At 42.5% G+C, this 24,619-nt stretch overlaps 1 protein-coding gene across 1 annotated transcript in view; it reads right to left on the bottom strand.

The window, feature by feature from the left end:
* Window positions 1-16,632, bottom strand: part of RAB23 (RAB23, member RAS oncogene family) — a 29,085-nt gene extending 12,453 nt beyond the window's left edge. Inside the window, exons 1-3 of the mRNA XM_080663476.1 lie at window positions 16,340-16,632; window positions 10,023-10,242; window positions 7,023-7,108 (exon numbers count right to left, since the gene is read on the bottom strand). Coding sequence (XP_080519602.1) covers window positions 7,023-7,108; window positions 10,023-10,177 — 241 coding nt within the window. The 5' untranslated portion in view covers window positions 10,178-10,242; window positions 16,340-16,632. The remainder of the gene's footprint in view (window positions 1-7,022; window positions 7,109-10,022; window positions 10,243-16,339) is intronic.
* Between the last annotated feature and the right edge of the window lie 7,987 nt (window positions 16,633-24,619).

Here is a 24,619-nt window from a genome sequence, read left to right as displayed (position 1 = left end):
GTTCAACCAGTTCCTGTGATGCGCACTGACCACCACAGGGGCAGACACTCTCACAGGTAGGTTAGCTTGCTGCTGGGGTCCGGCCGATTGGGACTAGGCGAGAAGGGCTGGACACGCCCTGGAGCCCTCCTGCGGTCCCTCCCCGCCCCCAATCATGCATAGGGCCTCTAGTCCTATCTAATAAAAGAGTAATATGCAAATTAACCATCACTCTGCTACGCCCACCAGCCACGCCCATCAGCCAATCAGGAGAAATATGCAAATAAACCCAACCAAGATGGCTACGGCCACAGAGAGCAGGAGGGAGGCTTGGGTTTCCCAGGCAATGGAGGAAGCCAAGCTTTCCGCCTGCCCTTGCCGGCCTAGGCCTCCACTCAAGGCTACAAAGTTTCATGATAGAAGATACATAAACCCAAACAGAGATGGCGGCAGCCACAAAGCTGGAAAGAGGAGGCTAGGGTTGCCCCCGGTGATGGAGGAAGCCAAGCTTTCCGCACACCCTGGCCGGCCCAGGCCTCCACTTAAGGCTACAAAGTTTCAATTATAGAAGATACATAAATCCTCCCAAAAATGGCTACCACCATGGAGCAAGCAGAAGGCTTGGCTCCACTCCAGGCTACAAAGTTTCAATTGTAGAAGATAAATAAACCCCAGATACCAGGGCCTCCGTTTGGGTCACCAGGGGGCGTGGCCGGCCTGCAAACCACCACAGGCCTCTTGCCCAGGCCACCTCACACCCCAAGGGAACCCCTACCCTGATCTGGGACACCCTTCAGGGCAAACCAGCTGGCCCCCACCCGTGCACCAGGCCTCTATCCTATCTAATAAAAGAGTAATATGCAGACTGACCATCACTCCAACACACAAGATGGCTGCCCGCATTGGTCAAAGATCCTGCCCCCATGTGAACACAAGATGGCCACCACAAGATGGCCAGCAAGGGAGGGCAGTTGGGAGGGACCAGACCTGCAAGGGAGGGCAGTTGTGGGTGATCAGGCCAGCAGGGGAGGGCAGTTGGGAGGGACGAGGCCTGCAAGGGAGGGCAGTTTGGGGCGATCAAACCTGCAGGGGAGTGCAGTTAGGGGTGACCAGGCCTGCAGGGGAGGGCAGTTGAGGGGGGACCCAGGCCTATAGGGGAGAGCAGTTGGGGGGGACCAGGCCTGCAGGGGAGGGCAGTTAGGGGTACCAGGCCTGCAGGGGAGGGCAGTTAGGGGTGACCAGGCCTGCAGGGGAGGGCAGTTAGGGGAAAACAGGCTGGCAGGGGAGCACTTAGGCATCAATCAGGCTGGCAGGGGAGTGGTTAGGGGGGATCAGGCTGGCAGGCAGAAGCAGTTAGGGGCAATCAGGAAGGCAGGCAGGCGAGCAGTTGGGAGCCAGCAGTCCTGGATTGTGAGATGGATGTCTGACTGCCCAGTGGGATCGGGCCTAAATGGGCAGTCAGACTTCCCTCGAGGGGTACCAGATTGGAGAGGGTGCAGGCTGGGCTGAGGGTCACCCCCCCGCCCCCATGCACGAATTTCGTGCACCGGGCCTCTAGTCAAATATAAAGGGATATGAGAGACAAAACAAAAGTTGCATTTTGGTAACTTCATGAGCTGTGCCCTATTCAACATACTAGCTATTATAAATATTCTTAATTTAAAAATGACCCTATAATGTTATTTTTGGTGGGGTGCCCTCCATGTCCACACTGGATGCTGGTGGAAATGGGCTTCTTGCGATGTCACAAGAAAAGGAATTTTCGAGACTGGTATGGGAGAATAAGTGGCATTTATTTGCGTGGAATTAAATCCCTGAGTTTCCAAGGTTCCCTCCCACTCCACCCCATCCCACCATGGAAGAAGTCCAGCTGTGTCCTTAGCAGAGCTAGGATTAAAGCTGCTGCCCAAAGTTTCTGTTTCATATTTGCACAGTTCAATCCAGCATCAGGCTAGCTTAGCTTGTGTTCCCAGCTGCAGTCCATCAGTCCATTAAGTGTGGGGTCTGCATGGCTATGGGCCATGCAGCTTCTAGGAACACAGGCGAATGCAAGGAAGCAGGAGCAAAACCAGAGGAACAAAGGAGGAACCAGAGTGCAAGAATTCCTTTGTCTGGGGATTTAAAAATTCTAAGATTTCGTGCACTTGCAGTGGCCCCACCCCCTCTAGCTAACTATCTTTGTTTCCAGGTTAAACTGGCAGGCACCTTCCCTACATAACCCTGACTTCGCTACACATGCATCCATCTCCCCTTTGTTGGACCCCTTCCCCAAGTGATTTGCAGGGAATGGACTGGTGGTTCCCTGGGGAGTGTGAAGTTGCAGCTTCATGGTGAAGCCGCCCAGATGGCATGCTTATAATGTCTGGCCTCCCTTTTGCTCCTTTCCTATAATAAGGATATTTTTCCATTGATTTTTAGAGAGAGTGGAAGTGAGGGGAGAGACAGAGAGAAACATCGATGTGAGAGAGACACATCGATTGGTTGCTTCCCGCACACACCCCAACAAGGGTCACAGATCGAGCTTGCAACTGAGGTACATACCCTGGACCAGAATCAAACCCGGGACCCTTCAGTCCACGGGCCAACACTCTCATCCACTGAGCCAAACCAGCTAGGGCAGTGGTCGGCAAACTCATTAGTCAACAGAGCCAAATATCAACAGTACAACAATTGAAATTTGAGAGCCAAATTTTTTAAACTTAAACTTCTTCTAACGCCACTTCTTCAAAATAGACTAGCCCAGGCCGTAGTATTTTGTGGAAGAGCCACACTCAAGGGGCCAAAGAGCCGCATGTGGCTCACGAGCCGCAGTTTGCCAACCACTGAGCTAGGGCTCCTTTCCAATTATTATTAACCAGCTAATGACAATGGTAACACTGTTATCCTTTCTATTTCTTCCTTTGACTTCCAGTTCTGTATTGGTACCAGGTTATCTTTAGGAAAGTTAATGTTTTAATTTCTCTGTTGTAGTCATTTGGACATCTTACAACTTTGATATTTAAAAGCAGCATATGTTTTCTATCCATATATTTTAAAAAGACCTTAATTTTCCTACTATTCAATCTCCCTAAGAATCACACTGTTGAAAAAGTTACTTCATTATCATAAATATCAGGAAACCACCCACAAAGGAATAACTTCTAATAGTTAACAAGCCACACATCAGGAAATGGAGCTCTAAATAAACTTCTGGTGTCAATTAGAAGATCGCCAGTAGCAAATAATCCTGGTTAATAAGGTCATATTCCCCAAGAAACATAATATGTAGAGAATAATTCTATCCTCAAGTAACTGGAAGACCCTACAAGACTTGTTCTGAGTATAGCTGAAGACCAGCAACATCAGCATCACCTGGGAGGTTGTAGCAATCTCAGGGCCGCTCACAGAGCTGTTGAATTAGTCTGCATTGTAACAAGCTCCCTGGGGAATTCATTTGCACATTAAAGCGTAAGAAATCCTGCTCTAGAAAACACAGTGTAAAATCTGACAATGGCTAAGACCAATCAGAAACACAATTATGTAGATATTACTCTAGATTTATACACCACTATATAGATATTACTCTAGATTTATAAACCGTTATATAGATATTACTCTAGATTTTAAGTGCTTGTCCCTTATTCTCTTTGACACTCTATCTAATCTAAAGCATAGAAAGAAGAAAGTATAATGAAAAATTATTTTATGTTGTATGCAACTTTCTGTACTAAGTATGGTTTCTACTGCCTAGGCTAGACTTAACTTGTATGCATATAAGCATAACCAATGGATTGACAGCAGGGGCTGGGTGGTGGGGTAGGGGGAGGCTGGGAGAGGACAAGGCGGGGGGGAAAAGGGACATAAGTAATACAACAATAAAGAATTTAAAAAAGAAAAACTTAAGAGGAATAATTTGGGGTGCCAAAAGGCTTCCTAATATGATCTGTGCTCTATGCTAACCTACTAGAATTTACAAAGAGGCCATGTTTCAACATGTCTCACTATACAATAAAGCCAGCATTCCAAGAATATAAAAATGCCTTAGAGCAATGGTTTTTGGTATAATAGGTCTTTTAAATGAATTATAGTTAAATTTTTATTTTTTAAAAATAAAATTCACAAAATTTTTATGCATCTTGAATAATACATTTCTAGGACATAAATCAGTAAGTCATAATTTCATAAAGCATAATGTTTCACCACTAAATCCATATTTTACTTAATTCGTGCTTCCTAGCCCTTTCCTTCTCTTCCTAGTCTTTATTTCTATTTAATTACATCATCATCTGAATCTATACTACTAGTAGATATTATCTGGTTGCCTAACTGGCATCCAGTTCCCCTCCCTTCCTGAGAACACCACTCCCCCACTGTCCACTAGCCAGGGTTTAAGACAGGTTAACCATAGCCTCTGGGAGTTGAGGCCCTAAATGCACCAAGCCAATTAGGGTAATCCCATTCCTCTGACTACTTACTATAATCTGGTCAAGAGTGGTCTAATCAGATAAAAGCTCAGGACTTTTAATCCATTGGTGTGGGAAGCAACCCTCTCTCCCCAAGGATGTGAAAACTAAGTGGCTTCCACTGCTGACCAAAAAGAAAGGCAGTATAAGGAGGAACTAAGAAAGTTAGTTACATTTTAAAAAAAGCTTTTAACAGATATCTACTTATATGCTTGAGATTACTTTAAGTTAAAATGTGAAATAGAGGGGAATCCAACCTGTTTAAAGCCTTTTAGTTCAAATGAAACAAACTGGAAAGAAATTTAAATACCCATTGTAAATTACAATGTAAGGACTAGTTTTGGGATCTTTTTGGTTTCTGGCCCAGAATGTTTTCTGTAGATATAGTAAAGAAAAGTCATGATTTCTGGACACCTAAAAAGTACCAAACAAGAAGTAAACAACAAACTGCATGGACCAAATTTTAAAAGTTAAAAGATAATAATATTAAACACAGTCTTATGGCAAAAACAGAGAAAGCATTAATACTCAAGTACAGTGCAAATTAAAATATTTTTAACTACCTGGTCTTTTTTTAAAATTTATTTTTATTGATTTCAGAGAGGAAGGGTGAGAGAGAGAGACAGAAACCTCGTTGATGAGAGAGAATCATTGGTTGGCTGCCTACTGTATGCCCCCTACTGGGGATGGGATTGCAACCCAAACCATGACCTCCCAGGTCATAGGTCGACACTCAAGCACTGAGCCATGCCAGCCTGGCTACCTGGTCATTTTTAATCAGGGACCCAATTGATCTACTTAACTGTATGGTTCCAATATTTTCTCCTTTTTATTTATATACAAATCAAATCATTTTTGACATTTGACCAATTTTGCCTTTTTTAAGCTAGAGGTTCATAATAATAAATATATTCTCCAAAAGTAACATAATGATTAAAAAGTAATACTACCATATCAACTAATCAAAAGTTTAAAAACAAATAGCCCAACCTGTTTTTCTTCCTCACAAAAAGAACATATATTTCAGGGCAAGACTTTATAGAGAAATAAACTAGGTAAGTAAAAAGAAAATAATGACAATCTCATGCATTCCTCCTACCTGTTGATGTTGCCACCTAGGTTTTCTGTTTGTTTTATTTTTTCCTGTGTTGTGTGGGGAGAGGGGAGGAGGCAGTTGTGGTGTAATAACCCCACTAAAAAAGTACAAATAACCTTTACTCAAGAATAAACTGTACAGTTAGGACCCAACAGTGTCAATGCTCATGAAATTCATAATTTGATCTATTTTAAGAGCTTTGGGAGTAAGAGCATAATTTCACCTCACACCATGATACAGGTGCTCAAGATCCAAATTGGCATTCACAGGAGAGCGATAATCAAAGCTTCTATAGATGGGAAGCTTTTAAGGACACAGTAAAAAGAGTGAGCAGTAAGGAGTGGTGACCTTATTAGGATGACACCTGAGAGGTGTACCTCCCTTATTTCTCAAGGACCCAAAATATTTTCTTAGAGTGGGCAGTGGAAGTCAAGTTTCCTTGGTAACTATTTAGAAAGCCAACTTTTGGGTTGCTTATATGTTAGTGTAATTATGTTTTTATTAGGCCTCAACTGCATTATAATAAATCACATTTTCAAAAGTGGAAAAAACCAACATATATATTCAGAAGCATCAAGAGGCTATAATGTTACATGGTACTAGATTAAGCTTTCAATTACTTTGTTCTTATCACAATCACCACTGGCAGTAAGTTGGAGGAACACTAAAAATGCTGTTTTAAATTCCATAAAAAAAGGACAAAATTTTATAGAAAAATGTAATGGAAACTTAGAAATCTAAGCTCTTTTGAGGAATTTAACCCTACATTTTAGATCTTAAATCCTACAGTTGTAGTTCTTTCCTTTCACATGTATCGCACACTTCTTTGAACTCCTACAGCACTGAAAAGGCTTTACCCATGAAATTTCATGTAATAACAAAATGTCATCTTATTTACAGAGGCTTTACTTTATATATATATATATATATATATATATATATATATATATATATATTTTATTGATATTTTACAGAGAGGAAGGGAGAGGGATAGAGAGTTAGAAACATCGATGAGAGAGAAACATCGATCAGCTGCCTCCTGCACACCTCCTACTGGGGATGTGCCTGCAACCAAGGTACATGCCCTTGACCGGAATCGAACCTGGGACCCTTCAGTCCGCAGGCCGACGCTCTATCCACTGAGCCAAACTGGTTTCGGCAGGCTTTACTTTTTTATATGAAAGTTTCCACTCTCTGACTATCTAGTCACTTCCTTGGGGTCAGAGATAGGCGTTTACCAGTTGCTGACTGACTAGGTCTGGGGATGCCTGTGTAAGTCATGTAATTCTAAAGGCAGAGAACAGCACTCTATAGTACAAATATTATTTACCACTCATCAAGATCCTTTTAAGAAAAATGACTTGGCATTTTTAAAAATTGCTTTGAAATTAATTTTAGTATTCTTAAAGAGAACCCTTTCTATGAGAAGCAAAACAAAAAAAAAGTAAAGTTCTCTGTTTAGCCAAAAGAACATGCCCAAACAAACAAAACCCCCCACAATTTACCTCGATAGTAGGCCTTTGTTATTGCATCAAATTCCTCTTGACCTGCCGTATCCCATAACATTAATCTGACATCTTCGTCATTAACTCTGAAACAAGAGATAGACTTCAAATGTAAAGAAAATGTCTTTAGTAATATAGCTTTCTGTATATTTTTATTTTTCAAATTTGGAAGTATTAAAACAATGTTGTTTTCACTCTGAAAAAGTCTGAGTAGTTTTAAATGCAGATATAATTACCAAGCGAAAGTAACGGTGAAAGACATTCCCACAAAGTTTTAACTTTACACACGATTTGAATTTACCTGGCATGTTTTTCCCTTTGACAACAGTCACAGTTAGTGGCCTCAGCCGAGCAGTAATGGGAAAGAGGAATTCCCTCAGGTCAGTGCTTGCTCTCCTCTGGTACACAAGTGATAGAATTAGAAAGGAAAACTGCAGTTTACCTGCTTGGTTGCCCTTTAACTCAAAAATTTACTCTATTTTGTCATACAGTCCATTGTCTTGCTCACATTCTATTAAGTCACAGCAAACACTGAATTAGCAAATACTAAACTACTGCTCTTAGGGGAAATACAGGGTTAAATTCCTGTGAGCCCCTGGATACATTTTCATCAGCTGATCAATACATAACCTTGTTTTTGTGTGGTTTTGTTTAAAGACACCTTATTTCATATATGTTGTTAATTCATTAACATTGAACTCACAGCCTACGGCACTATAACTTATGCCTGAACGAGGCTTATCTAACACACGTGTTATCTCTATAAGGCACATCACACAGCCTTCTTGCATTTAGGATCGCTAGACAGCATTTCAGTACTATGCTTGGGGGCCATCTTAAACAGTGAAATCACCAACAAAAATGTGGCACAAAAACAGAACACTAAAAAGACACTTGTTTACAGTATGAGAGATTAAATAAAAAGAAAGATGGTCGCCTTGTTCCACCTAGGCTGGGAATGTGTGTGTAGGGTGACTCAAGTTTTTACTGCTTTGTGCATGTCCAAGAATGACCACCAAAGCACTGGGAGTATTGATTCTGGGGTTACAGATAAATTTCAGCAAGCAGGTGAATTTGCAAATGCAGAGTCCACAAATAATGAGATTCGACTATATACTTAAAATATTAATTTGGTTCAAATAACAAGTACAAAAATATAAGCATCAATCTTCTTAAAATATCTAAAGGAAGCAAATACAAAAATATTTTAAATTTCTCTTTTTTAAAATATTTTTATTGATTTCAGAGAGAGAGATAGAATATCAACTTTGAGAGAGAATCATCGATCAACTGCCCCCCTCCCCCCCGCCGCCCCAGGGATCGAGGCTGTAACATGGGCATGTGCCCTGACCAGGAACCAAACAATGACCCCCTGGTTCATAGGTCAATGCTCAACCACTCACCCACACCAGCCAGGCACAAAAATAGTTTTACAAACGGTAACAGAATACAAATTAGAAATCCAACAATCCTTAAAACAATGAACGCAATTATCTTGGATGCTAATGTCTGGGCTAGTTAAGTCAGATTTGTTTAATGTTACTTACTTCTGTAATACATTTTAGTTTGTCTCTTACAATTTAAGATACCCTATAAAGTTCTCAAGACTAATGATAGAAAGTGTTACTTTGATGTGTATTAGAATCAAATAGGATTTCTTGAAGAGTTCCTTTTCACAGAAGTATTTAATCCTCCCAAATCTGCTTTCTCTTATTTCTTTTTTTCTTTTTTTTTTTTTTTTTTAATACATTTTATTGATATTTCACAGAGAGGAAGGGAGAGGGATAGAGAGCTAGAAACATCGATGGGAGAGAAACATCGATCAGCTGCCTCCTGCACGCCTCCTACTGGAGATGTGCCTGCAACCAAGGTACATGCCCTTGACCGGAATTGAACCCGGGTCCTTTCAGTCCGCAGGCCGACGCTCTATCCACTGAGCCAAACCGGTTTCGGCTCTCTTATTTCTTTAGAGTAAAAACAAATTACTATTAACTCTCTAACTTCTATATAGTCTTGCCCAGTTTTAAAAAGAGACATTCTAAACAAAAGGATCCCATAATATAAGAAATGAGAAGTATTCTGATAGACAAGTAACTTTCCTTTCAAATGAAATAGTGCATGGAATCTCATTCGAGTCACATATCAGTTTGTGTTTAAGAAGTGCTTAAAGTGCCACCAATAAATACAGAACAGATCCTATCTAATAAAATAGTAATATGCAAATTGACCCTCACACCAACACACAAGATGGCTGCCCCCATGTGGACACAAGAGGGCCGCCACAAGATGGCCAGCGGGGGAGGGCAGTTGGGAGGGACCAGGCCCGCAGGGGAGGGCAGTTATGGGAGATCAGGCCTGCAGGGGAGGGCAGTTAGGGGTGACCAGGCTGGCCGAAGAGGGAAGTTGGGGGCAACCGGGCCTGCAGGGAAGGGCAGTTGGGGGGGACCCAGGCCTGTAGGGGAGAGCAATTGCGGGGTACCAGGCCTGCAGGGGAGGGCAGTTATGGGCAAACAGGCTGGCAGGGGAGCAGTTAGGCATCAATCAGGCTGGCAGGGGAGTGGTTAGGGGGTGATCAGGCTGGCAGGCAGAAGCAGTTAGGGACAATCAGGAAGGCAGGCAGGCGAGCAGTTGGGAGCCAGCAGTCCTGGATTGTGATAGGAGTCCCAGACTGGAGAGGGTGCAGGCTGGGCTGAGGGACACACTCCCCCATGCACGAATTTCGTGCACCGGGCCTCTAGCATAAGATAAAATGAAAGGGGAGGCTGAGGCGAATAGGAAAAGAACATAAGAAAGGAAGGGAAAAGATGAAAGTGGGAAAATACAGAAAAATAAAGATATGTACAGCATGAGTAACTGAAACCACAACCAACTATTTCATGAGCCCCTGCCTCTAGATGCCTCACCTTGGACTGTACTGTAATTAGTTACTATTATTCTGGCAAAAGTCCTGGACACAGTTCACAAATCAAAACCAAGAAGATAAAATGGCCAAATACATACTGGATTTGTCGCTCCAAAAAATCAACTCCAATGGTTTTCTTGTAATCTTTTGTAAAAATGCCTTTGCAATATCGCTGAATCATACTTGATTTTCCAACTGCTCCATTCCCGACAACCACCATCTTGATGGCCACTTCCATATCTTCCTCCAACATTTTTGGAGTTGAAAAGGTTTCTGTACCAACTTTAATTCCAGGTGATCAGATCTTATTTCTCAAATCTGCGGTTTAAAATGAAAATAAAATTATTTTTTTCATGACATAAAAACTGTACAATATAAAATAAGCTATACTTGTTTTATCAAAAAATAATTATATTATATTGCAAGAATTTGTTTCCATGATGAAGGTCCCCTCCCCACTGTTTATCTAATGTAAATTCTTTAAAAGGAGGGGCCGTGGTATCATTCATTTTTGAATCTTTATCAACAGACCTCTAAACAATCTATGGGCCAACAAAGAAGCTCAAGAGAAAAATTTTAAAGTAATTGAAATGAATAAAAATTAAGACATGTCAAAATTTATGGGACATAGCTAATGTGCAGAGAGAAAATTTATAGCAGTGAATGCTTATTTTAGGAAAAATCTCAAATCAATAATCTAAGCTCCCACTTCAAGAAAGTACAAAAAGAAAAGCAAATAAACCCAAAGTGAGCAAAAGGATAGAAATAAATGAGACCGAAAACAGAAAAATAGAGAAAATTAATGAAAAAGCTGGATTTTTAAAAAGATCAATAAAATTGACAAACAGAAAAAAGAAAACACAAGTTACCAACATCAGTAATAAAATAGGGATATCAATCATTACAGACTTTGTAGACTCAAAAGGATAATACACCAGACAATTCTACATAAATTTGAAAACTTAGATGAGATGGATGAATTCCCTGAAAAGTATGAACTACCATAACTCACCCACTATGAAATAGATAATCTGAATGGCCCCATAACTATTAAGGAAATTGAATTTGTAACTTAAAAGTCAAAAAACTCCAGGCTCAGGTGACATCATCAAAGACTTCTACCAAACTTTTAAAGAACACCAGTGGTTCAATACTCAAAAACCAACCAATATAACCACCATATTAATAGAGTAAAGAAGAAAAACACATCACCATATCAAGTAAAGCAAAGGAAATATTGGACAAAATTCAACAGCCATTTGTGAGAAAAACTCTCAGCAAACTAGAAAAAGAAAGGACTTCTTCAACCTGATAAAGGACATCTGTTAAAACAGCATAAAGCTAACATCAAAATTAATTCTGAAAGACTGATCATTTTCTCCTTTATGGGAAATGTCCACTCTCACTTCTATTCATCATACACGAAGTCCTAGCCAGGGCAATATGCAAAACAAACAAATAAACAAACGCCTTACAGATTAGGGAAAAAAGAAAAACTGTCTCTATTCACAGATGACATGAGTATCTATGTAGAAAACTCCAAGGAATTAAAAAAAAAAAAATCCTGCAGCTAACAAGTGAGTTTAGCAAGGATGCACAATAAAGAGCAGCACACAACACTCAAATGTATTTCTATACTCTAACAATGTACAATTTGAAACCAAAAAGTTTTAAATGACATTTATAAGAATTCCAAAGATATTAAATACTTTAGAATAAATCTAACAAAACATACAGGATCTGTATGCTGAAAACTACAAAATGCTAATGAAACAAAAACCTAAATAAATGAAAAGCTATATCATGTTCATAATGAGAAGACTCAATAAAGTAAAAACAGCAATTCTCCCAAATTGACCAATGGTTTGATGCAATTCCAAAGTAACAGCAGGATTTTTTTGTAGTTAGACACAAGTTGATTTTAAACTTTATATGGAAAGACAAAGGAACTAGAACAGCTAAAACAATTTTGAGAAAGAATAAAATTGGAAGTCTTATTACCTGATATTAATATACTATATAGCTATGTTAATTGAAAAAGTATGATTCAAGCAAAGAGAAAGATACATAAATCAATGTAATAGAACAGAGGTCCCCACATTAGATACACACAAATATAGCCAATTGATTTTTTTTTACAAAAGTGCAAAAACAATTCAATGGAGAAAGACAGTCTTTTCAACATATGGTGATGGAACAATTGGACATTCATATTTTAAAAAAGTAAATCTTCCCCTCACACTATATATATATATATATATATATATATATATATATATATATATAATTTTATTGATTTCAGAGAGGAAGAGCGAGATAGAATCATTAATAATGAGAGAGAATCATTGATTTGCTGCCTCCTGCATGCCCCCCACTGGGGATAGAGCCTGCAACCTGGGCATGTGCTTGGGAATTGAACTATGACCTCCTGGTTCATAGGTTGATGCTTAACCACTGAGCCATGCCGGCCAGGCCCCTCACACTTTATACAAATAATTCCCCAAATGAATCACAGGTATAAATGTAAAATTATAATTTTTAGAAAAATATTTTTAGAAGGTGAAAACCTTCATGATCTGGAATTAGGCAGAATTATTTAGACATGATACCAAAAGATCCACAAAATGAAAAATTGATAAATTAGACTTCATGAAAATTAAAACTTCTGCTCTGTGAAAGACAAGCTACAGGCTGGGAGAAAATATTTGCAAAACACATGTTGAACAAATAATTTTTATCCAGAGCATATTAAGAACCCTCAAAATTCAACATAAGAAATCTAACAAATAAGCACCTGAAAAGACAGTTAACATCTTTAGCCATTAGTTTAAGACACATTAAAACCACAAGACACTACTACATGCCTATTAGAATGGCTAAACTTAAAAATACTGACAATACAAAGTGCTAGAATGGGTGTGGAGCAACTAGTACTCTCACGTCACTGGTCAAAATGCAAAGTGATACAGCCACTCTGGAAATCAGTGTAAAAATTTCTTAAAAGTTAAACATACTTCACATGACCCTAGCAATAGCCTAGAGCAGCCTTGGGCAAACTACGGCCCACGGGATCTGGCCTGTTAGGCTGTTCTATCCGCCCGCGGAGCCGAAAGAGCGGAGGGTTCTCTTGCTCTCCCCTCCGCTCCTTTACTTTGTATTTATATTAGTTCACACAAACACTCCATCCATGCTTTTGTTCCGGCCCTCTGGTCCAGTTTAAGAACTCATTGTGGCCCTCGAGTCAAAAAGTTTGCCCACCCCTGGCCTAGAGAAATGAATACTTAGGTCCACAATAAAACCTGTACACCAATGTTGACAGCAGTTCTATTCATAATCACTCAAAACTGGAACCAACCCAAACGTCCTTCAATGGGTGGATGTATAAACTGACACATCCATCTCATGGTATCCTACTTAGCAACTTAAAAAAAAAATTGATGTTACATGCAACAATTTGGAGGAATCACAAAAGGCATGAAAGAAGTCAGCATCAAAAGGTTACATATTACATGATTCCATTTATATGATACCAGAGGCCCAGTGCATGAAATTCATGCAAGGAGGGGGGTTCCTCAGCCCGGCCTGCACCCTCTCCAATCTGGGACCCCTTGGGGGATGTCTGATTGCCGGTTTACACTGGCAGTCAGACATCCCTCTCGCAATCTGGGACGACTACTCCTAACCACTCACCTGTCTGCCTGCCTAATCACCCCTAACCCCTCTGCCTGCCTGCCTAATTGCCCCTAACCCCTCTGCCTGCTGGCCTGATCACCCCTACCTTGCACCACTGCCAGCCTGATCGCCCCTACCTTGCCCCCCTGCCTATGCGATCGCCCCTAACTGCCTCTGCCTGCCTGCCTGATCGCCCCTAACTACCCTCCCCTGCTGGCCTGATCTCACCCCCAACTGCCCTCCCCTGCCGGCCTGATTGCCCCTAACTGCCTCTGCCTCAGCCCCCACCACCATGGCTTTGTCGGAAGGAAGTTGGACATCTGGAAGATGGCTGGTCGACCTGGTCTAATTAGCATATTACCCTTTTATTAGTATAGATAGATTACATAGAATAGGATTGCTTAAATGGGGGGGGGAGCCTTTTTCATCAGGAGGAGATGCTCTTGGCAGACAAAAACACATAATCCCTATATCTGGACTGATAGCCAGCCATATGCACTATACTGCCAAACTGGTCATTAAAAAATTGAATCACTTTCTTAGACCTTACACCAAACAGCTGTTGCCCTTAAAACCCCTCCTCAGCCCCCACCTTAGGTTCTGCCTTCACAGTTCATCCAGAGTAGGTTCTCACTGGTCAGTTTCTATGCCAGTCAGCATCAAAAGCTCCGCCTCTGAGGCAGCCATCGGCTCCTCGCAATTCACCCAGATTTGGTTCTGACTGGTCGGTTTCTATGCCAGTCAGCATCTCCGGGCCTATCTCTGGGCCTGATCATAGAGGCAGGGCTGATCAGCAGCCGCCCCTGGCTGCTGGCGAGGCCCAGAGAGAGAAGCAGGGTCTGATAACCTTGCTTCTCTCTCCAGACCTTGCTGGCAGCTGCTGCTGCTGCTGATCAGCCCCGTCTCTCTCTCTCTCTCTCTCTCTCTCTCTCTCTCTCTCTCTCTCTCTCTCTCTCTCTCTCTCTCCCAGAGGTCAGTTCAGCCTGCTCATCTGCTGTGCACGCAGCCTGGCGTTCCATTGAGCCTTCAGTCATTTTGGATGTTACGACCCTGGCTCTTTATATATATAGATTCTAGGAAAGAACAGTACAGATGGTCCCAGACTTACATGGTTCAACTTACAATTTTCAACTTTACAATGGTGTGAAAATGATAGGAATTCAGTAGAAACCATACTTCAAATTTTGCATTTTGACCTTTTCGCAGGCTAGTGACATACAGTATGATATACTCTTGTGACGCTGGACTGCAGCATCCGGAGTGGGAGGGGACACGGGGGGGGGTGTGTGCCAGCTCCCACTCAGCCAGGAAATAAGGAGGGTAAACAACCCATACCCTACAGCATAGTATGTATTAAATGCATTTCAAATTATTTTCAACTTATAGTGGGTTTATCAGGTCCTAACCCCAACGCAAATTGAGGAGTATCTGTAATTGATGAGTTAGGGAAAGGATACCATCGTTTCTGGGGGGAGGTGGTAGAACTGTTCTACATCCTGATTGTCATGGTGGTTACATGAATCTAAAATTCATAGAATACACCTCCAAAAAAAAGGTCAATTTTACTATATGGTCATTTAAAAAATAATAAAATTTGAAGTAAGAAAAGTTATATCAGATTTTAACACCATTTTGTGATTAGCAGCCACTACTCTATAGTCTTAAAGCACTATATCAAAACAATTAAATTCTTAGAAAATAAGCACAATTCTGAGTACAATTTAAAAGCTTGACAGTAATGCTCAACATACTTTTTACCGCAAATTTAAAGATTTTTTTTTTGCCAACTAATGCAGTCTTATATATTAGAAAAGGATGAGTTAACTCACTGATCAAAAGAGGTGTGGTTGTTTTTTTTCTTCATCACAGCCTGCACTTAAATACAGTTGTGATTATATTTTAAAAATACTGAAACACATCTTGGGTTCAATGAAATTACCTCGATGTTAGGAGTTACAGAAAACCTAGAGAAATAAACGGCCCTTTTCAGAGCCCCTGCTACTAGATAGTGAAGTTTACTCCTCTCTTCCACAGCCTCAGATTCCTCTGCCTGCGAGGAGCGAGCTGCCTAGGGCTCCTCGGTTCGAGTAAAGCAATTCTGTGACACCCAGTGTCAATGAAATAGTGCAGACTGGCTCATTCATATCCTAGCTGTCTGAGCGAGGAACTGGGGAAGGGTGGGGCCCTCCGAGGGAGGAGAGGGGTCTGAAAGCCAGGGCAGAGCTCTGGACCCTGCTCCCCATCAAACCCAACCCGGGCACTGAATGCCCCTTAGCTGGGGTCCCGCACCGCCGGAGTCGCCCTTCCCCGTCCGGGGGCTGGGGGAGAGCAAGCCGCCGGGAGCTCCGCCAGAATGGAGGCGCAGCGCCTCGCCCCCGCTCCACCCCGTGCACTCCCGCCCAAGGGGCAATTCCCGGCACCCACACCCAGGAAGACTGGACCGCTGGGAGCTGGGAGGGGGCTCCCGGCAGGCACTGCCGCCCACCTCCTCCAGCCACACCTAGGACACCGCGCTCAGAGGCGGAGAGGCGGGGAGGCGGGCGCTGGGCGGCCTGGGCCGAGGGATGGAGCCGGGCCTGGAGGCCCCTGACCCCCAAATCCCCCTCCAGTCCCTAGAGAAAGGCACATCCACGGACGCTGGGGAGGGACGGATCCTGCCCCAGCGGACCCGAAGGAGTCCTCAGCCCTTTGAGAGGGCGAGTGAGTCCAGCGCCGCCGCCCCGGAGTGCGAGCCGCTACTCACCGGCCCCGGGCGGCCGCAGCCCCGTAGCCCAGCCTGGCGCGACCGGCTCCTCCTGGTCGCGGCGCAACCGCTGCCGCCGTCACCTCCACCTCCTCCCAGCGCGCCCGCTCCCCCGGCGGGGCCGCCCGGCTGGCTCGCGCCTCTTTCGCTCTTTTAAGAATGACTATGATTTTTTAACGAACTTTATGGGTGACGAGGGCTAGGAACAAGCGGCTCAGCGGCAGCTCCGCCGGGGATGGTCGTGCGCGGGAGACTCCACTCCCCACATCTGTGGACCCGCCGCGCTGCGGAGCATGCGCCGGGCTCGGTCTGCGCATGCTCCGCGGGGTCCCGGCTCCCTGCCGGCTCCACCCGGGTGCTGGCTGGTTGCGGAGAGCCGCGCTGCGTCCCCCGTGCCTCCCGGGAACCCGGTGAGCAGCAGGCAGACCGGAGGCGGACAGGAGCTCCTAGAGTGTGGGTTCTAGTAAAGAGAAGTTGACCGAAGAAGGCCCTCCTAAAGTTCGCCTGCACAGTGCTCAGACTTCCCGAGGACTCGATTTGCCTTGGACACACACCTTATTTTCTTGACCGGATGGCATCCAAGGGGCAGAGTAAGCAAAAATGTCGAACAAAGTCGAAAACGCGCTCACAGTCCGCACCTCGTGGCTGGACAAAGTAGAAGTCTGAAATGGTTAATAATTCAGAGAACCAAACCAAAAATTAAAAGCTTTCCCCAAAAGCCAGTCTAAACTTTGCTTCAGTTGTTTTTATATTTCAAAATAGAATAGAGAGAGAGGAAAAAAAGGAAAATACCAAGTGTTGGTGAGGATGTGAAGTAAATGAATTTTTCCTACCTAGCAACTGAAATGCAAACTGGAGCAACTCTCTTTAAACAACAACAACAACAACAACATAAAACGATGTGGCATTATCTATTCAAGGAGCTTTTTACTGTCTAGGTTTAATGGGTAAAGTTTCAATTTTGCAAGATGAAAAAAGTTCTGGTGATGGATAGTAGTGATGGTTGCATAACAATGTGAATGTATTTAATGCCCCTTCAACATGGTCATAATGGTAAATTTTGTTATTACTATATTTTACCACAGATTTTTTTTTTAAGTGGGGGCTGGGAAAAAGAGAAAACCCAAGTGTGCCTTAGAGAATAAATTTGAGGATTCAAATTTGAGAGAAACTTCTTGAAGAAGCCCCCCAAAGCATTCCTCACCCCCCTTTTCCATTTCCAGGGGATTGTTGGACATTCTCAGTGCGATTAAGTCGACTTTTTATTTGACTCAGAGCAGAACCCAAGGACACAACAGAGATTCTCAAGCTGTGATAAGGAAATGAGACAAGGAAAGCCTGCGTGGAAACCTGGCCTTTTAAATCCTGCAGTTGGGCTGTAGCCAAAATGGCAATAGAATTAGTCTGTAGGGCTTTGTAAGAAATTTTACCTGCTGTGACTAGAAATGAGTTGTACAAAATTATTTTAGGGAAAGCACTCTGGAAAGTTATAATTTTAAGTCATTTAATGTTCGTATCTGGTACATTCACTGATCCAGAAAAAAAAATATATATATATATATATATATATATATATATATATATATATATATATATATATCCTTTGTCCTTTGCTAGTTATTTCACTTGTTTCACTCTAATGAGGTAAATACTTTTCAGGGATCATGAATTGTAGATGATTGAAATGATGAAAAACATTAAAGAAAACTTAGAACATATTCTTAAGGAAGAAATTCTTAAAAATTTTATCACTTAGGCTACAAGTCTGTAAACACATGTGAATGAAATCATGGACATCAGGAAAAGCCTAGTAGAAGCCACAATACAGTAGTCCCCCCTTATTTGCGTGTTTGTTTTCCACAGTCTGATCCGAAAATCTTAAATGAAAACCTCCAGAAATAAACAACTCAGTTTTAAATTGCAGCCATTCTGAATAGCGTCATGAAATCTTGGGATGTCCCGCCACTCTGCCCACCTGGGGCATGAATCATTCCTTTGTCCACCTATCCACGCTATATACGCCCTCCTTAGCCACTTAGTAGCCATCTTGGTTATTGAATTGACTGTCCCAGTACCCAAGTACTTGTGTTCAAGTAACACTTATTTTATTTAATAATGGCCCCAAAGTGCAAAAGTAGTGATGTTGGTAATTCAGATATACCAAAGAGAAGCCATAAAGTGTTTCCTTGAAGTGAAAAGGTGAGTGCAGTACCATAAGGTACCTTGAGAATGCTCATTCACATAACAGTATTTTGTTATAATTGTTCTATTATTAGTTATTGTTGTTAATCAGTTAGTGTGCCTAATTTAGAAATTAAACTTTATCATAGACATGTATGTATACTAAGTCCTCACTTAAATTCATAGATAGGTTCTTGGGAAACTGTTTCTTTAAGTGAAAATGGCATATAATGAAACCAGTTTTTCCATAGTCGGATTGCTGTAAACAGGAGATAAGTTTCTGCAGCATATTCTGGTCACAAAACCCACCAAACTTACAAACAAAGACCAAACCATTTCTAGTGTTAAACATTGAAATAAATGTGAGCTATATTTATATTTAAGGAAAAGTAATAAAAACAGTAAGATAATTATTTTTCAACCTGCTTGTCCCAGTTCCGGGTCAAGGGTGGCCAGAGCATATCCTGCAGCCCAGGGCACTAGGCAGGACTCCACCCTGGACAGGACACCTTCAATGATAGGGCCACTCACACACACCCGCCCCCACATGCACTCAGATTGGAACAATTTAGACATGCCAATTCACCTCATGTGCACATCTTTGGGATGTGAGAGGAAACTGGAATACCTGGAGAAAACCCATAGGGAGCACATGCAAGCTCCACACAGACAGTGGCCCTGGCCAGGAATTGAAAAAAACATGTATCTAGGGCTTGGTGCTATCTGTGGTTTTAGGCATCCATTTGGGGTCTTCGAACGTATCTCCTGCATATAAGGTGGGCACTACAGTGCTGGGCTAGATGGTAATAATCTAACAGTCTACAGAATCAAATAGACCATGCTGGAAAATAATTTTCTTATGCTTTCTAGTCAGATATCAGGATACTGTTTTAGTTCTTAAAAGTTGTTTCACCCTGGGTGTTAGTGTCCTCATGTAAAATACGGAGTTGTCCATCTTACAGGGTTATTTTAAAAAATATTTATTGTGCCAAGCACTGTGCTGGGCACTGGGTATTCAGTGATGGACAAAATGGACATGAGTTGTGCCCTCTTGGAGTTTAATAGTCTGGTAAAGACAACCATACATATGTAAATCTATGTATATTTATAATTATATGAACTAAAATAACCAATGTAATGGAAGCATATAAAAGGGGATTCTAATTTTTTTAATTTTATTGAATTTATTGGGGTAACATTGATTAATAAAATTATCAAGGAGTTTTCAAGGGGGCCCTAATTTAAATTGGAAAGCCAGGGGGTGTCTTTCTGACAAAGTGACATTTTGTTATCTGAAAGATAAATGAGTTAACTGGGTAAAACATAAGGAGAAAGATGTTAAGTAGAGGGAGCAAGGAGAACGATGGTCTGAGGCAGGAAATAATTTGGTGGCTTTGATGAATGGAAAGGGAACTAGTGTACAGAAATAAGGTGGTATGTGGTATGAAATGTGAGGGAGCCAGGGCCAGATCATGAAGACCTTGTGGGTCATGTAAGCAATTTGGTTTATATCTCAAGTGTATTGGAGAAAGCCTTTTAAGGATTGTTAGTGTGGGGATAAGGAGATCCACTTGAAAGATCTCTCTGGCTGCTGTCTAGCAAAAATACAGTGTAGAGGAAAATGGGAGAGATGATGGAGGCTTAACTGAGGTGGTAACAGGATTGATAAGAGTGGGTGAATTTGTTTTTAACTTTGAAGGCAGAATCTATCGGACTTGGCTATGGAGCAGAAACAGGAGGGAATGTCAAGAATGACAAATTTCTTGAATGACCAGCTGAGATTCCGCCACCCAATTCTGACGTGTGGATTTTTTCCCCCCACACCACCAAGCAATTCTGGGACACCAGCTGGATGTCCAACAATTCAACTCAATTTTACACTATCTACCTGGAGATAGCACCAGATTTTATAGGTTAAGGGTTCAGTCCCACAGGACTGTCCTCTCCACCCCCACCCCCCCAACACACACATTTCAGACACCAATTGTAAGTCCAGATAATGGATTGCCTGTGCTTCTGACAGACAACCGGTTATAGAGGGGAGGTTCCCAGGACCCCAACCTTGGGTTTGATTAATTTGCTAGAGTGGCTCACAGAACTCAGAGAAACATTTTACTTCCTGTATTACCAGTTTAGAATAAAAGGATATAACTTAAGAATAGCCTGATGGAAGAGATGCATAGGAAGGACAAGGGGGAAGAGCTCTGACTTTCTATGCCCGTTCAGAGCAGTAATGTGGGAGTGAGGCTCTTGTGATATCTTCAGAAAATTAATTTTATAAAACTTGCACGGGAGGATGGAATGTGGAAGAAGGCTTTATTGGCATGGAATTACATTTCTCGGGTTCCAAAGTCCCCTGCCTCTTAAGACAGTCCTGGAAAAGGGGCAGCTGGGAGTTTAGTAAAATCAGAAACTAGTGACCGGAGTTTTTGTTCCATGTTGCAGCTGGGTGAAGTTCAGCATTCAGGCCAGATTAAAGTCCATTAGTCCATGTGTGGAGCCCAACATGGCCTTGCACCATGTGGACACTGGGGAGAGCATCCCCCTGCAGCAGGATTCCCAAGAGGGCCTGTGTGTGTGTGTGTGTGTGTGTGTGTGTGAGAGAGAGAGAGAGAGAGAGAGAGAGGTAGAGAGAGAGAGAGGGAGAGAGGGAGAAACTTGGTTTGACGTTTATATATTTAGATTTTGAGAGGTTTCAGTGGCCATGCTGATCATAGCCACTAACTCCCTCCCAGGTTTGATTGATGGGCAAGTACCTTCCCTACCATCACTCAGACCTTACTGGGCATGTGTCTATACTGCCTTTATCCAGTCCCTTCCCCCATTGATGAGCTGGGGCAGACTAGGACAGTGTTAAATGCAGCTTTTTGGCAAAGCTATATAAATGGCATGCCTATATCTAGTCTTCCCTTTTACACCTTTCCTGTTAGATAATAACCAGAATATTACAATGGTATCACCAGTACCTCCATGTTCACCAACCCAGAAGCTCTCCAGGCCAGGGTTTTTATGGGCCTTCATTAGGTGGGCATGATAGATTAAATCATTGGTGATTGAACTCAATTTCTAGCCCCTTCCCCCCCTCCCTGAGGTCAGGGGATGGGACTGAAAGTTCCAACCCTGAAATCACATGATTGAGTCCATTGGCAACCAGCCCCCACCCTTAGGTGATTTAGGGGCTTTCCAAAAGTCATCTCATTCACATAACAAAAGACATCTTTATGGCTTTCACCACTTAGATAATCCCAAAGGTTTTAGGAGCTCTGTTTAATGTAGAAACAAGGGACAAAGACCAAATTTATATTTATTAATATAAATCACAATATCATACTACTTTGCTGATATGGTCCCAATGGAGCTAGTTATAAGTCCTAGCCAGAGTGAGTCAGGAAATATTCAGTTAATTCTAGATTCCTTTTGGCTTTGTCACTGATTGTTCTTGTCTCACATGGGCTAGTTTGTACCATCATAGACACATTTAGATTTAGGGCCCTTATCAATAAAGAAATTCTTAGAACATAACAATCTTTCTGGTTTTTTCCTTCACTGCTCAAGTCTTTCTTATATATACACCAGAGGCCCAGTGCACGAAATTCATGCACTAAGGGGGGGGGAGTCCCTCAGCCCGGCCTGTGCCCTCTCGCAGCCTGGGAGCCCTCAGGGGATGTCCAACTGACGGCTTAGGCCCTTAGTGCTGCTGTAGAGGCAGCCGGCCGTGAGCCTGCCTTTTGGCTGAGTGGCACTCCCACTGTGGGAGCCCACTGACCACCAGCAGGCAACTTCTGCATTGAGCATCTGCCCCCTGGTGGTCAGTGTCCGTCATAGCGACTGGTCATTCCGCCGTTTGGTCAATTTGCATGTTATCCCTTTATTATATAGGATTTGCCCTTTTTTATTTTATTATTTTTTATTTATTTATATTTTTAATTTATAAATCTTTATTGTTCAGATTATTACAATTGTTTCTCCTTTTCCCCCCATAGCTCCCCTCAACCCGGTTCCCACCCCACCCTCTGCCCTTACCTCCCCCCCACTGTCCTCATCCATAGGTGTACGATTTTTGTCCAGTCTCTTCCTGCACCCCCCCATACCTTTTCTTCCTGAGAATTATCAGTCCACTCCCTTTCTATGCCCCTAATTCTATTATATTCATCAGTTTATTTTTTTATTTTTTTAAAATAAATCTTTATTCAGATTATTACAATTGTTTCTCCTTTTTCCCCCCATAGCTCCCCTCCACCCGGTTCCCACACCACCTTCTGCCCTTACCTCCCCCCTCACTGTCCTCATCTATAGGTGTATGATTTTTGTCCAGTCTCTTCCTGAACCCCCCATACCCCTTTCCCCCTGAGAATTATCAGTCCACTCCCTTTCTATGCCCCTGATTCTATTATATTCACCAGATTATTCTGTTCCTCAGGTTTTTAATTCACTTGATTTTTAGGTTCACTTGTTGATAGATATGTATTTGTTGTTCATAATTTTTATCTTTACTTTTTTCTTCTTCCTCTTCTTTAAGAATACCTTTCAGCATTTCATATAATACTGGTTTGGTGGTGATGAACTCCTTTAGCTTTTTCTTATCTGTGAAGCTCTTTATCTGCCCTTCAATTCTGAATGATAGCTTTGCTGGGTAGAGTAATCTTGGTTGTATGTTCTTGCTTTTCATCACTTTGAAAATTTCTTTCCACTCCCGTCTGGCTTGCATAGTTTGTGTTGAAAAATCAGCTGACAGTCATATGGGTGCTCCCTTGTAGGTAATGAACTGTTTTTCTCTTGCTGCTTTTAATATTCTCTCTTTGTGTTTTGCCCTTGGCATTTTAATTATGATGTGTCTTGGTGTGGTCCTCTTTGGATTCCTTTTGTTTGGGGTTCTGTGTGCTTCCTGGACTTGTAACTCTATTTCTTTTACCAGGTAGGGGAAGTTTTTGGTCATTATTTCTTCAAATAGGTTTTCAGTATCTTGCTCTCTGTCTTCTTCTGGCACCCCCATAATTCTGATGTTGGTATGTTTGAAGTTGTCCCAGAGGCTTCTTACACTATCTTCAACTTTTTGAACTCTTTTTTCTTTTTGCTTTTCCGGTTGAGTGTTTTTTGCTTCTTTGTTTTTCAAATCTTTGACTTGATTCTTGCGTTCCTCTAGTCTGCTGTTGGGTCTCTGTATAATATTTTTTATTTCAGTCAGTGTATGTTTAATTTCTAGTTGGTCCTTTTTCATATCCTCGAGGGTCTCGCTAAATTTATCAGCCTTTTCTAGGATATTCTTGAAAAGCCTTATAACTGTGGTTTTGAATTCTATATCCAGTTGTTTTCCTCCATTTCTTTCGTTTGTGATCTGTTTCTTTGCCTCCACATTTTCGCTGCTTCCCTGAGTTGGTAGCTTTGTGTGCTAGGTTTCCTATATGGCCCAGTGGGTCGGCCTCCCCAGTTAACCTGAGGTGGACACTCTTGGTTCACCCCTTTGTGGGCTGTGTGCACAGTCTTGTTGTAGTTAAGCCTTGATTGTTGTTGGTATCACTGGGAGGAATAGACCTCCAGGCCAGTTGGGTGTGAGGATCAGCTGTGTCTACGCTGGGAGAAGTTCAGTGCTGGAGACAGCCTTATAGGATCAGACTTGCAAAATTGCAAAAGCCTCTGTGCTCAGCTTGGATAGGGCGGAGTCTCAGGGCGGAACAGACAGTCTTGGCTTCCCGTCAGCCCTGCCCTTGTGCGCGCGCCTGCAGATCTCTGCCTTCCGTGACTCCCCTGAGTTTCCGCCTGACAGTCCAAATCCCCCCTGTAACAGCGTGGGTCCCCAGGGGCTCGCCCAGAACTGGGGTTCAGTGCAGTCGGAAATAGGGTTCAGTGCAGTCAGGAGCTTCCGACTCCCTTCCGCTAGGGAATGCCTGCGGCAACCTCTGCATTCAGCTTTCTCTGCGAGCACTTGCATATGCGTGCACGCCTCTAGATCTGCCGCGGCTCCCCCCGGGTCTCCCCGAGTCTCTGAGTCTTTGTGTGCCTTTCTCTCTACCTGACAGTCCAGACTCCCCCTGTATGAGCCTGGGTCCACAGGGTTTTGCCTGGAACTGGGTTTCAGTGCAGTCAGAACTGGGGTTCAGT

This window comes from Plecotus auritus (genome assembly GCF_963455305.1).
Source record: "Plecotus auritus genome assembly, chromosome: 4".
NCBI classification, from domain to species: domain Eukaryota; kingdom Metazoa; phylum Chordata; class Mammalia; order Chiroptera; family Vespertilionidae; genus Plecotus; species Plecotus auritus.
The sequence above is the reverse complement of the archived record's forward strand: the minus strand, read 5'-3'. Positions and strand labels throughout refer to the sequence as shown.